Consider the following 14,286-nt stretch of genomic DNA (forward strand, 5'->3'; position numbering starts at 1 on the left):
ATGCAGTCTAAGCAGCAAAACAAAACAATAATAATAATAATAATAATAAAGATAATAAACATAAATGACAGATATTAATTTATATATATATATCTATATATACATATAGACGATATATATATCTTCAATGAGAGAATATACTTTGAGTATGTTGGTACGTGAGAAATACAGAGCAGTAGCATGAAGCGCAGGCTGTGAAAAAGGGATAGACAGGCGCAAACCTGGCAACCCGCACCTGTCAAATCCTCTCTCTACAGAACATGCCAACTCTTGCTGGAAGTAGCTCGCACTTGTCTCCACTGTAACAGTGTCTGCTGCCTCAGTCTCTCTCTCCCACAAACAGTCGCCATGGCAGGAAAGAGAGCGTTAGTGATTCTGTCTAAAGGTGCAGAGGAGATGGAGACGGTTATTCCCGTGGACGTCATGCGCAGAGCCGGGGTCTGTAAACTCTGTCTGTGACGTGTTGCTAGTTAGGCTGTTAGCAGCTAGCTTAGCTAGTGCTAGTTACACAAGAGCAATGTACAAGCTTGGGCAGACACCTTGCTGCTTTAAGTTAAAACACTGCAGTTGTGTAGTTGAGGTCACAACAATAGTGTATGAGTTTAGTATTTTATTGGTAGTTTATTCAGTGTAGTATGTGCGTACACTACAGAGCTAACGTTAGCGTGCTAACTTTTGATCTAATGATGACAGTCACTGCTTTGCCAGGATTTGCACATGTTTTATTTTCGTATAATTTAATAAACTCTTTGGCTAACTAACATAACATGTGCGGACAAAGGTCAGGTTAAATGTCAGATAAAGGCGGTGCAGCTCTGCCATTTGATAGCTTAGAACGTCTGAAACGTCATACCCAAACAGGTTGCCACTATGTCCCACATCTATGCTAACTCAGTCCCTCCTGTCTTTCTGTTTTGTGTTGTTTGTTTGTTTGTTTGTTTATGTGACACACCCAAACCTCTATAGATTGAAGTCACGGTTGCAGGACTGACTGGCAAAGAGCCAGTCCAGTGCAGCAGGAACGTGGTGATCTGTCCTGATGCCAGTCTGGAAGATGCCAGAAAACAGGTTGGGCATTGCGTCTGCATTTGTGTGCTTTCCATATTTCAACGTTTTGACAAAGCCACAACAAAACGTGTATCGTTTGAATTTAATAGATAGATAGACACAAACAAATACACAGCAGACAATCAAACAAGAGCCTTTATTTATTCTCTGTAAAAAAAAAAGAAAAAAGAATTAGAGTCAGCATTCAGAGAGTACAAACCTTAGTCATGGTAATACACTCTTGATGTGTGTGATACTGCAATATTTTTAATCGAGTCAATATTTATACTATTATCAATACTTTTTGCTCATCACAAAGTGTGGGCCGTCAGCAGGTCGCTCTATAGTGCAGCTTACAGGGCAGGTTTGTTTATGTATTCAAACACATGCCTCATTGTGTTGGAGAGGATAGTTTTTGTGCTTTCATTGATTTAACCCAATTCTAAACACAAAAACAGCTGATCCAGTCAACACAAAACAACAATTAACAAAGCTATAGCTTATGCAACCCACTCTATGGCACCTCAGAATATTATAGTTGTGAATACAGTACATGCAAACATGGCATCTGCACACCCGAATGTTGCTCAAGAAAAATGTTTGTTCTATAACTTACACTCTTCTTTACTTCAGTTTAAGGTTTTTGTTCCGAAACAACAACATAAAAGACAACCATTTTCTGGCCTAAGATATGTCCAGTCACGTGACAAAATGAAACCGATACCACCTCTGGTATTGATAGTCAATATCAATATTTGGATCGATCCGTCCACCCATACTACACTCCCCAATCTTCATCCAAGGGCAACAACCACCACTACCACCTAAATCTAATCCTTTTTTTGCCTAATCTCTGTACATGTTCAGCTTTTGAGATTGTTTGACAGTCAGCAACACTGGAGACATTACATTCATGGACCCTAAATATCATATTGTGCAGTCGAGACCGAGAGATCAAGAGAGACGGGTTTCTACAACAGGACGAACGATTCAAAGCAAACCTCCAAATCCACCATGAACTACCTTTAACAAACACAAGCTGTTTGAAGAGATCCTCACAATCCTCGAACATGGACATTATCTGAAAATCTGTGGGCTGATTCTAAAACATGCTGTGTGCTGCTGCTGCTGCTGCTGCTGCAACAGTCTAAAAATATCTCGCAACCTGAGGTGATTTAGTGGACGAGTGGATGAAAATTCATAAATCAAAAATAGAAAGACTTGATGTGGCTACATGCTACAGCAAGCATTTTCACTGTAATAACTGGCCGTGTTTTTTAGATTTTTTGTTTTGGTTTTATTTGTCGAAATGATTATTTTCATACAATGTCAAAGGTTTTCACTCTGCATTTATTATGGTCTGTTCCTCAGGGCCCTTATGATGTGGTGCTTCTTCCAGGGGGAATGCCAGGGGCCCAGAATCTGGCAGAGGTGAGAAAATCTCAACCACTCTCTCTCACTCTCTCTACTCTTGAACTGCATGTTTTCCATACACAAAATTCTACACACGTGTTAATTTCCCTTACCGTGGAACCATATTACCATAGAAAAAACATGTATTTGTGTTTCCCACAACCTCGAAATGATGATTTAATACAGATGTTTTCCTCCACCTTTAAACACTGGAAAATGTAATTGCTGATCAGGTGAAATACAGCAAAATACAGTTTTGTCTCACAGTAAAAACAAAGTTCTTGATCAATTTTAATACTGGAAGATGGGACAATACATGCTTTGAATTCATAAGATTTAACAGACCAGATGGAACGAGAGACTGGGAACTTAACTTGGACTTGACTCAAAAGTTGGCCCAAAGATGACAACACTGAGAGCACAGCTTTAAATATTAATTATTAAATGATTTCCTGTTTTGGGATAGACCATAGGCCCGAGATCAGCATAACAACTGGATGAAAAAAAATACTTTTAATCAGAATTTAGAGCGGAAGAGAATTACTGTTTCTATGTGTGACATCATATTCTCTCTTCTGTTGAAAATGTTGTCGGTTTGTTTTCATAATTACACACACACGCACACACATTCTTGTACTTGCTGCATACTGAGGACCAGCATTTCCACTTTATAAATCAACACAATTACAAATATCTACTTCATGAATGACATCTACAAAGAACTACTGTTTGCAGTACCATAAAATGTCTGCAGGTGGAGCCCCAGAGCAAAAAGGGCTGGAAAACTTTTTCGATTTTATTTTATTTTTTTAATTTTTGGTCCAACATTTTACTAAAACGTCATACTATACTATGTCAACCAAAATTTAAAAAAGAATTTGAAAAAAGAAATTGACCCAAAATTTGAAAAAAATATTGACCCAAAATTTGAAAAAGAAAATTGACCCAAAATTTGAAAAAAAAAATTGGACCCAAAATATTTGGTCCAACATTTGACAAAAACGTCATCCTATACTATGTCGCCCCCCCCAAAAAAAAATGTTGGTCCAAAATGTGAAAAAAAAAATGTTGGTCCAAAATGTGAAAAAAAAATGTTTGATCCAAAATTAGAAAAAAAAAATTTGGTCCAAAATTTGAAAAAAAAAATTTGGTCCAAAATTTGAAAAAAAAAATTTGGTCCAAAATTTGAAAAAAAAAATTTGGTCCAAAATTTGAAAAAAAAAATTTGGTCCAAAATTTGAAAAAAAAAATTTGGTCCAAAATTTAAAAAAAAAATTTGGTCCAAAATTTGAGAAAAAGTCGTCCAATTTTTAAATTTTTGACAAATTGAGTATAGCATGTTATAGCAACCTAAGGAAGTGATTTCAATGAAAACAAAGTGAGGACCGGCCAAAATGTCCTCACTCCGTAAAAATTACCTCACTTTGTTGGTTAAAAACCCTCACTGGTCCTCAGTATGCCGCAAGTACAAGAACACACACACACACACACACACACACACACACACAGTGATCACATGGCCTGCAAATGACTCACACAGCATCTGCTTCCCGTGCTCTCCTCCAGTCTCCTGTTGTTAAAGAGGTGCTGAAAGAACAAGATGGCAGAAAGGGCCTGATTGCAGCCATCTGTGCAGGTACAGTATTTGAAAACAAACCAAAGTCATCGCTGTTCTAGGGCCAGTTTCTCTTATTTATGCACTTCCCTGACTATCTTGTGCTTTTAATCAAGTAGATTTAATGACAATTCATTTAACAATAAATACTCTGATGTGTGTTTGAGAAATAACTATAATATCAGTCAACATTTTTTTAGAAACGACGTGATATTCTGGTTTTGGTCTGTGTGTTTGATTAATAACTGTCCCTGAATGACCTCACAAGCACATTTTGTTTGACAACCTCTGTATGGGGAGAAAAGGACACTGGAAGGACATCTTGAATAGGACGGGGGGGGGGACCAGTGCGGCAAAGTGGATTGAAGGGTGTCCTAGAAAATGACTGAAACCCTCGCTGGAATACATAGTTTAATGAACCTGCCAGCATGAGGGCTCCTTGCAAGACTTATTATTTTTTGCCCGAGCATGAAAATGATCAGATGAAAAAACCTCTCTCCACAAAGGATTTGATTGAAAACCAGATTCATAATAAGGTGTTAAAAAAAAAAAAAAAAATAGGTGAATCATTATACATTTCATCTTTTTGAGGTAATATTATGTGATAATTTGGTCATGCTCACAAACAAATTACAGTGGGGGGAAAAACCAACTGATCCCCCCCCCCCCCAATAACAGACTATGACCTGGATGAGTGACAACCTTCACAGACACTTTCCATTTGTCTCGCTGTCTGACTCTGGTGCTCAGAAGGTCTCACTCTCACTCTCGCTCTGCCAGACTGGTGTCCTTTCGGGTGGGGACTGTTTGTAACAAGAGTAGCTTGGCTTTAGCTGGCAGTCTGCTGTTGTGCCAGGGGAAAGTGTAATCTTTAGACTGCATGGGACGGCAGCCAAGAAGCATAATCAATAACTTTCTATTTATTAACAGTTTTTGTATGAGCTCACTGCAGTGCTAGGACACTACCAAAGTTAATGCTGCAGCATTGTCTCCCACCTCTCCTTTTTTCTCTCTGAGGCTGAAACTGTATACTGGATGTGTTTATATACTTGAGAAACAAAGGAACACTCGAGGACACCTTAAGGACATTGTGTTGTCATCAAATATTTTGTCCTCAACACATTTTGTTCATGTTGCTAAATGCAGTCTCTAAAGGCAAACGGCATCAGTTTTCCCCTCGTCTTGACCTCTGATAACCCTTTTTCGTTGTTTAAAACCTGCATTTGCCCTTTCACAGGTCCCACTGCTCTTCTTGCACATGGCATCGGCTACGGCAGCACCGTCACAACGCATCCTGGCATGAAGAAGAAGATGATGGTTGGAGGTAAAAAAAAAAGAAAAAGGAAGCAAATGCATCACTGTTAAGATACACTGCTGTTCACTTTAACCATAACCATAGTTGTAGTTAGTAGTAAAGGGCAGCAGATGGTGCCGTAACGGCTCCGTCTTTGCTTGCGAGACAATCATGTCGCTGTGCAGTCTCGGTGAGTGCACCACTCTGAGGTGATGCAGGAATTTGACAGAACATGCTAGAACTGGGTCAATTGAAATAGCCGTAATCTACGAGGAAGGGCTTGTGTGTGTGTGTGTGTGTGTGTCTGTCAACTTGTGACTTGAAGCTGTGATAATCTTTGTGTGTGTGTGTGTGTGTTGTTGTTGTTGTTTTTTAGACCACTATAAATATTCAGAGGCTCGAGTGCAGAAGGATGGACATTACATCACCAGCCGTGGGCCAGGAACCAGCTTTGAGTTTGCCCTGACGATCGTAGAGGAACTTATGGGCGCTGAGGTTGTAGCGAATGTCAAGGCTCCTCTTATGCTCAAAGACTGAATGTTGCTGTGTTCGCCCTCCAGCCTGCAAACAGCACAGCCAGCTATACACAAAGCTCCCACCACGACTGAGACTGCAAATCCAGTGTAGCTGGCACAAAAAAGTCAAAGGCACTATAGTGACTAATTATTCTCCCTGGGAAAAAGACTTTGCGTTCTGTTGTGGTACCATTATGTCACTTAAAGGTGCATTATGTAATAAATCTAAATCAACTGACCATAAAATCCTCCTAATGCGTCACAGAGAGAATAATGTTCATATAACAAACTGAACTCACTAACAACAACAGTACAACCAAAATATTTGCATTAAAAAAATATTTTGCAGACTGCAAATCATGTTAATGTTTTGAAATCATGTTTTGGGCATGTGGCGCCACCTACCGCCGTCTACCAATCATTGCAGTCAGTAGAGTCTCAGCTGCCGAGCAACCGCGGGTTGCCAGTTACGTCAGAAAACGAAACTTAAAAGACCCCATTGTTTTGAAATTGAATGTAAAGTAACCGGTTTTGTGCCACATTCTTACATATGGCACCTTTAAAATACAATACGGTTTTCCATAAAATGCTTAATTTTCTTGTTTCACTTGCCATTAAAAAAACATTCATGTGTCCATTTGTCTGCTGTGTATTAATACTGGAGGTCACACACACTGGCTTGTGTTCACATGCCTGCAGTAGCTTCTATTGAGGCCTAAATATAGGTTACAAAAAAGTCGTAATGTATTGTGAGCGCTGCCTGGAACGCGGGAAGTGGAATCCGAATAGATTGGCAGGCAGCCTGACCAATGAGAAGCTCCGGCCTGTCTGCGGTTGTATTCCGACTGACCAATCGTAGCTCATGCCTGGCCAGGGGGGGCGGGGCTTTGAGGCAGCGCGTGGTAGTTGTGTGTCAGAGCAACAAAATCCAGAGAGCTGCTCACACACTCACTGAGAAAAGGAAGAGACGGATTTCATCAAAGGTAAGCGCGTCCAAATGTTATTTTTTAGACGTTTTGTACGTTTATCCACGACAGAGTTTATCGTACATTGGTCGTAATTACGCCGCGTGCGCTGTTTAAGCAGTTTACGCAACGTTAATCGCGGTAACTAGCAAATTATCGCATCGCAATTGACTTGTTTAAACGCGACAACACGCGTATTAAACGCAGCGTTTAAGTGAGTGTGTGTGTGTTTGGAAGAAGCTAACGACCGGGGGAGTGCTGGAGTGCCGAGCCCGAAGTTCGCCGCAATTTCCCCGGCTAAACGTACTGACATACGCCGGTTTGTTTCGCAACGGTCATTGAAAACACTGGCGTTGCTTCTCTATTTTTTTATTCTTTTGAGACGGGACAGCATACGAACAGCCGTTGAAACCGATACGATCACTGAGCTGTCGTTGTGCAGATGTGACGAGACATGGTAGACGTCAGTGCTCACAGCTCTCCATCCTCCTCAGCTGCAGCAGCAGCAGCTGCAGTCAAACGGTGATGCGTTCACTGACTGGAGCTAACACAGTGCGGCAGAGGCCAGGTTACTTCCGCCTACAGCCCGTGACAGCTCTGTGACAGCAGAGGGAATCAAACTCATAGACATATTCGTCTTTATAGCTGTGCTGTATGTTACGGAGCCCTGCTCGGGTCAGGTGTGGAAAAAATAAAAATGGTTTGTAAACCGTTCCCTCAGTTTAGTAACCCGTTCCCTCGGTTTAGAAATCCGTTCCCTCGGTTTAGTAATCCGTTCCCTCGGTTTAGTAATCTGTTACCTCAATTTAGTTTAGTAATCCGTTCCCTCAGTTTAGTAATCTGTTCCCTTAATTTAGTTTAGTAATCCGTTCCCTCAGTTTAGTAATCTGTTCCCTCAGTTTAGTAATCTGTTCCCTCAGTTTAGTTTAGTAATCCGTTCCCTCAGTTTAGTAATCTGTTCCCTCAGTTTAGTAATCTGTTCCCTCAGTTTAGTTTAGTAATCCGTTCCCTCAGTTTAGTAATCCGTTCCCTCAGTTTAGTAATCTGTTCCCTCAGTTTAGTAATCCGTTCCCTCAGTTTAGTAATCTGTTCCCTCAGTTTAGTAATCTGTTCCCTCAGTTTAGTTTAGTAAACCGTTCCCTCAGTTTAGTTTAGTAATCTGTTCCCTCAATTTAGTTTAGTAATCTGTTCCCTCAGTTTAGTAATCTGTTCCCTCAGTTTAGTAATCTGTTCCCTCAGTTTAGTTTAGTAATCCGTTCCCTCAGTTTAGTAATCTGTTCCCTCAGTTTAGTAATCTGTTCCCTCAGTTTAGTTTAGTAAACCGTTCCCTCAGTTTAGTTTAGTAATCTGTTCCCTCAGTTTAGTAATCCATTCCCTCGGGTTAGTAATCCGTTCCCTCAGTTTAGTTTAGTAATCTGTTCCCTCAGTTTAGTTTAGTAATCTATTCCCTCAGTTTAGTAATCTGTTCCCTCAATTTAGTTTAGTAATCCGTTCCCTCAGTTTAGTAATCTGTTCCCTCAGTTTAGTTTAGTAATCCGTTCCCTCAGTTTAGTAATCTGTTCCCTCAGTTTAGTAATCTGTTCCCTCAGTTTAGTTTAGTAAACCGTTCCCTCAGTTTAGTTTAGTAATCTGTTCCCTCAGTTTAGTAATCCATTCCCTCGGGTTAGTAATCCGTTCCCTCAGTTTAGTTTAGTAATCTGTTCCCTCAGTTTAGTTTAGTAATCTATTCCCTCAGTTTAGTAATCTGTTCCCTCAATTTAGTTTAGTAATCCGTTCCCTCAGTTTAGTAATCTGTTCCCTCAGTTTAGTTTAGTAATCCGTTCCCTCAGTTTAGTTTAGTAATCTGTTCCCTCAGTTTAGTAATCCATTCCCTCGGGTTAGTAATCCGTTCCCTCAGTTTAGTTTAGTAATCTGTTCCCTCAGTTTAGTTTAGTAATCCGTTCCCTCGGTTTAGTTTAGTAATCCGTTCCCTCAGTTTAGTAATCTGTTCCCTAAATTTAGTTTAATCCGTTCCCTCAGTTTAGGAGTCACACACAAAACCGAGGGCACGCCTTACTAAACCTGCCTGGAACGGTTTACTGACCCTTGCAGGGCTCCGTAGTATGTCCTTATATTTTAGAAAATGTATTTGTATCCGTCAGAGTATGTTCTGATATTTTATTGCTTATAATCATTTATGTATATTTTGTAATTTATCACCTGTATTTGTTATTTTTCAAATATTTTAACAGAATGTGAAGTGCCTATATGGTGTTAAGATTCTGAAAAATAGCACCTCTGCGAATGTCATAATGTCAGAGTTGTGGACAATGCCATTAGACTGAATTATCCTCATAAATACCTTTTTTTATTATTATAATTTTTTTTTTTTTACAGTATTATTAGTTTACCCGACTGCCCTGGAGCAGCATTTTGCAACATGACTCTTAGCTTCACCATAGACAGAACCTCTTATACCCATGGTCATGATCATGATCTTCATTTTTTACTTGAGCTCTTTGAAACAGGAAGAACACGAGGTGCTATCATCACCTCTCTCATTTTACATAGACAGGAAATGCAGTGCAAGTTCTTTTTTCTGGTCGGCAGCGTTTTTTCAGTTGCTCGGAAGCCACCTCTTAGTCATTCTGTGCAGAGCGTGCCGAATAAATGGTGAGTGTCACTCAAATTCTGTAGGAGGACGACGTGAGAGAGTGGCCTTTTCAGTGAGGTGATAAAGGAAGAGATAACTATTGTTTTCTGTTAAAATGACATAACGTCAAAATCCAAAAAAAAACGAGTGCACACCTGTTCAACTATTACCTCTGGGTGCACAGCTGTAAATGCCTGGGCTCATTGTTTGTCCTAAGATGTTAGATTTTTGATGTCACTTCATTGTGTCCCAGAGCTAATATGATTTTTACATTTGTGTTTCAAAGTAAAGCACAAATCTCCGCTCTGTGGAATACTTAAAATGAGTGTTTAAATTGTGTCTCAATGACGGTTGTATAGCAGTCCTATTCATGGTAGGTTTCTCAATTGGATATAACTGGAACGTCAACATTTTGCACTGTTGCACATAACATGTTTGTGTTATTCTGCTTGAGCAGCTGTACAGGGAAGAGCTTCAGGCTTGACTCCCTATTTCTGGATAGGGCAGAAGAGGGAGCTGTGGGGTGGAGGAGGAGGTTAAGGCAGAAGTCACTGTGACTGAGTCATTGGTTTAGCTAATGATGCAATTAGAGTGCTGCACTTTGCATCCCCCCCCCCTGATTAAATCCCCTACTTGCAATGGCCTGCATGCAATGGACACTGAATTTTCTTGCCCGAGTTGCTTCAGCGAAGGTAATGGGCAGTTTGAAAGTCACTCCGATTTTGTCACAAATCAACAGGCTGAAAAATGAAGATTTAGGGTGAATTCCAATTCCTTGCTTAACCCTCAATCTCAAAAATGCGCGCTCCCTCTAGTGCAAGTGCTGTCCCGATTCTCAGTAAAATTAAGTTGAGGGGCAAGGTTAAGGGTTGTATCGCCCTCAATATTAAGATTTTCCGAGACCACCCTTGGGAGCAAGGGCTACCCAGAATGCATTGCGTGTTTTGACAGAACAAAGATGGGCACCGAAAGCAGCAAAACGAGTAAGCTACAAATGTAAGTATTTTCTTTGTTAATAGAGGTATACAAATTATGAAAACCATTGTATTATCTTAGTTTAGGCCCATTTAATGGATTACTTACGTCATTGTTGCGTAACATTTATTTTTTATTTTACGATCTTTTGTCAATAGCCGGCCGGTGCCGACAAGCGATCGTAGATATTATAACTATATATATGACTATGTATATTATAACTATATATATCATATTTATAACTAACTGATAGGTTATTACGGATGACGTAAATGCATTCTTCTTCTTTTTTGGGGTTGACAGACTGGACGCAGCTTTCGCGTTATTCTGCCCCCCACAGTCTGAAGACGTATCTGCATTTAAGGGGTGTCCCATTTCTAAGTGACAAAATAACCCGCAACACTTGGTTTTGAGGGCCAGTTAAGATTAAGGGTTGAGCTTGAGGGTTAAAATAGGAATTGGAATTGGCCCTTTAATCACTATTACACAACAAAATAAATAGTAAAGTATTGTTTAGTGCACTGACTAAGTATTAACTTTGCAGCATCATTTGCCATCGCTGAAGACTCTTCAGTCCTGGAATAACCTTTAATCACATAATTTATAGTCTCTTGTCAAGAACAGATCCAATTGGGATTCATATGTTGTTTTGGTTGTTTTTTTTTTACGACTCCCCACAGCCAATAGTTGTTTCTTATGCTGTACTTTCTACTTTTCCCTGGATAAATGTTTTACTTTTGCAACGTAATGGGAATTTAGCTGTAGAGTGTATTTATCCAATAATATACAATAAGCAAATTGATATATTTGAGATCTGAGAGTAAGTCAAGGCATTTCCCTTACATACCCTTTTTAGATTTTCTCACTGTTATATTGGTATAATCTTCCTTCTCTGTGTGAGTAGTATTGCTTACTATGTCCAATTAGGTAGGTTTAATATCTCTTAATATGCCTCTATCAAATAAGGTGATTTGGGATTGTTTTACAAGAAGTTACAGACTTGTTTGTAGTTGTTTTAACTTGGCGCCTGTCACTTGCTCTGCTCTCTATAGTAATCCCAGTGTGAGTGTGTGTGTGCAGAGAGTGCCGCACTAAAAGCCCTAATGTTAATGGTCCTCTCCTCAGCAATACCCCCATAGGACCTCGGTCTACTCAGTATGGTTAGAAAGAATAACCAACCCTGTGATAACTGTTGTGGTAAGTATTATTATTATGTTATGTAGAGAGATAATAATGTCCGGTCTCTGTTTTGATACATTAATTCTTACTGAAACCCCTTCAATGATGACCAAACACACCGGATACCACAAGCTGTAGCAACATACGGTATCAGTCAAATAATCTGTATAGGGGCTCCTCTTATATTGTTGAGCTTAATATTGGAATATGGATAAAACAACTGGGTTTGGACAACTTTTTTCAGTTAAATATTAGGTTATTTCTTGTCATGCGAGTGTCAATATTTACGTGAAGTAATGCAAGACCCAAATCTATCATGGCTCTTGGTCTGGCCAGTTTTCCAACTCACAACTTTACCCGCAGCAGATTTCATCAGAGGGGTCATCGTTGAACTGTTGAACTGAACAGGATAATGTATGTATGAACAGCTTCTCCTCCTCCCTTATGCATTTGTAGTCTGCGATACTTTATGAGGCGTGTAGTGCATCGCCTGTGACTTTAAACAGCATTTTAGAAGGAAGGCTTAAGACAAGGAGGTTCTGACTAATTGGTGAGATGCCTACAGTCAGTGAGTGTGGATGCCTCTAATTAAACTGCTGACTTTTGTTAATCCAGCATGTGTGCTTGGAACACAGTAAATAATGTATCTGTAGTGAATCGGGCCTAAAGTGTGATCATTTGCCAGATGTATTGCTCTGCTGATTGATTGTCTTTCTGTAGACGTGATAGACGAGGCGTTGTTTTACATACATGTAGGGGAAAAGAAGCTCAAGCATTCATAGCTGGGACTGAAGACTGAGTGTGGATGTGCTTTCAACATATTGCATATTGGATGTAGATGATGACGACGATGATGATGATGACGATATCTTGCTATGCCATGTCTGGTAGACACCATGCCATGCTCGGTGTCATGATTTGAAGGAGCGAGCTGTGGAGCTGCAGTCTGGCTGGAAGCAGAAGCCCGAGATGCTGCTGTGTCTGTGTGTGTGTGTGTGTGTGTGTGTGTGTGTGTGTGTGTGACTGAGCTCAAAGGGAAAGGCCAGTGACAGTGGTGCGCAACAGTGATGCTAAGGCTGTCCCCTCAGGCTCTCTGCAATGCATGCATGCACACACACACACACACACAGGGCAAGGCAAATCCATTAACATAAAGTTAGAGGAAACTGATCTGAGCATCATACTGAGAGCAAGCGGTAGATCGGAATAGTGTTTCTTCGAAGTAGAGGGATTGAATGAAATGTGGATTTTTCATTCCCCATCACAGTAGTTACAAACTATGCCACCCATCATGGCTGTTGTCATGGTTGACTTTGTCTAATTAGGGCGGTTTAGATTGTCTTGAGGTCTTAATGACTTAATAAAATTAACTGTGTGCTGTAACTTAATAACCGCACTCCTACTGGATAAATGGGCATGCAGTCGTTTAATAATATTATGAAGTCTATAGAGCACATGTTTGCCTTCGCTTTAACAACGCTGGACAACGAATTATGTGCTCGGCCGTGACTTGAAAAGGTAAACGTGTAACACGCGGCACAGCAGCCCACCGCCATTAATCCATCATCACTGGATGCTTGGTTTATTTCAACCGCGATGTCCCGCAGAACACGCTGTGACAAAATGTATATGAGCTTGTTCTGGATGGCGGGGGGGGGGGGGGGGGGGGCGAGCTATTAAACTGACCCCTTGTGCCGTTCGATCGGCTCCTGCAGCACAGAGGGTCACAACCTGCCAGCTGCTCGATAATTGCGAGAAATCTTCTCCCCCCGAAAGGATAACTTGCAAGTGGCCAGTGTTAGTGTCACATTCACTCACAAATCCGCTGCAGCATTTGTCTCCAGCTGCGCATCAATGGTGTGGTGGAGTTTTTCCACCGACTGAGAGGACTCGTGGAGTCCACTTTTCATTCACAGGTGCCCCAATCTCTCGCACCCTTCACCCGTTCATTATTATCGAGGGGTGAATACACAAACTCCGGAGCACGGCATAAATTATAAATCCCGGGCCCGCCTCTCTCCCCATGGGCCCCCCATCTGCACGGGCCCCCGGTGCCGGCTGCACCTGCTGCACTGCCTTTAGTTACACCATTTTCTGTCCACCCACCCACTCTGTCTTTTTCCTGCTCGCATCCTTCATTCAATTTTCAAAGAGTAGTCTGTTTCATGATGCTATTTATAACGTCATGGAAACTTCCATCTGCTTTTTCCGAGAGCAGTGGTTTCACAGCAGATAGATTTGTGCTAGGATTACTTGCACGTGATGAACATTTGAATTGATTAGAATCTTTTAAATCCTTGGTTACAATTCAGATAATAAGTCAGAGTATGTATCCAAGGGCCCATTGAATTTGTCATTTAAAAACGAGAAAACATACATATTTTAGAAACATTTTAAGAACGTTATTGTTGTAAATTTGGCAAATAACAAACTGAATTCACCTTTATGTACCCACGTTTGAGCCAGCTCACTGGGCTTCTTCTCTGAGGAGTCAGAAATTAATAACATTCAACCACTAAAACTATATTTTCTCTTCAAGAATGCAAGTAAAAAACTATAATTTGACATCCTTAATCATGAAATAATTCACAGATAACAATAATAATAATATTTTAGCATCAAAGCTTCTAAATACTGGTGTATAAAGCATT

General features: G+C 40.4%; 1 protein-coding gene across 1 annotated transcript; it reads left to right on the forward strand.

Annotated features, from left to right (window-relative positions):
* Positions 1-249: 249 nt before the first annotated feature.
* Positions 250-6,519, forward strand: park7 (parkinson protein 7). Its single transcript, XM_083892279.1, has 6 exons — positions 250-438; positions 967-1,068; positions 2,419-2,478; positions 4,027-4,096; positions 5,313-5,399; positions 5,746-6,519. The coding sequence occupies exons 1-6, from the start codon at positions 349-351 to the stop codon at positions 5,904-5,906; spliced, it is 570 nt and encodes a 189-aa protein (XP_083748405.1). The 5' UTR covers positions 250-348; the 3' UTR covers positions 5,907-6,519.
* The last annotated feature ends 7,767 nt before the right edge of the window (positions 6,520-14,286 follow it).

This window comes from Microchirus variegatus (genome assembly GCF_963457635.1).
Source record: "Microchirus variegatus genome assembly, chromosome: 7".
Classification (NCBI taxonomy): domain Eukaryota; kingdom Metazoa; phylum Chordata; class Actinopteri; order Pleuronectiformes; family Soleidae; genus Microchirus; species Microchirus variegatus.

Coding starts and splice junctions, on each gene's coding strand:
- park7 (XM_083892279.1), top strand. CDS start 349: ATGGCAGGAAAGAGAGCGTTAGTGATTCTGTCTAAAGGTGCAGAGGAG. Junction 439..966: donor ACGTCATGCGCAGAGCCGGG/GTCTGTAAACTC, acceptor AAACCTCTATAG/ATTGAAGTCACGGTTGCAGG. Junction 2,479..4,026: donor GGGCCCAGAATCTGGCAGAG/GTGAGAAAATCT, acceptor GCTCTCCTCCAG/TCTCCTGTTGTTAAAGAGGT.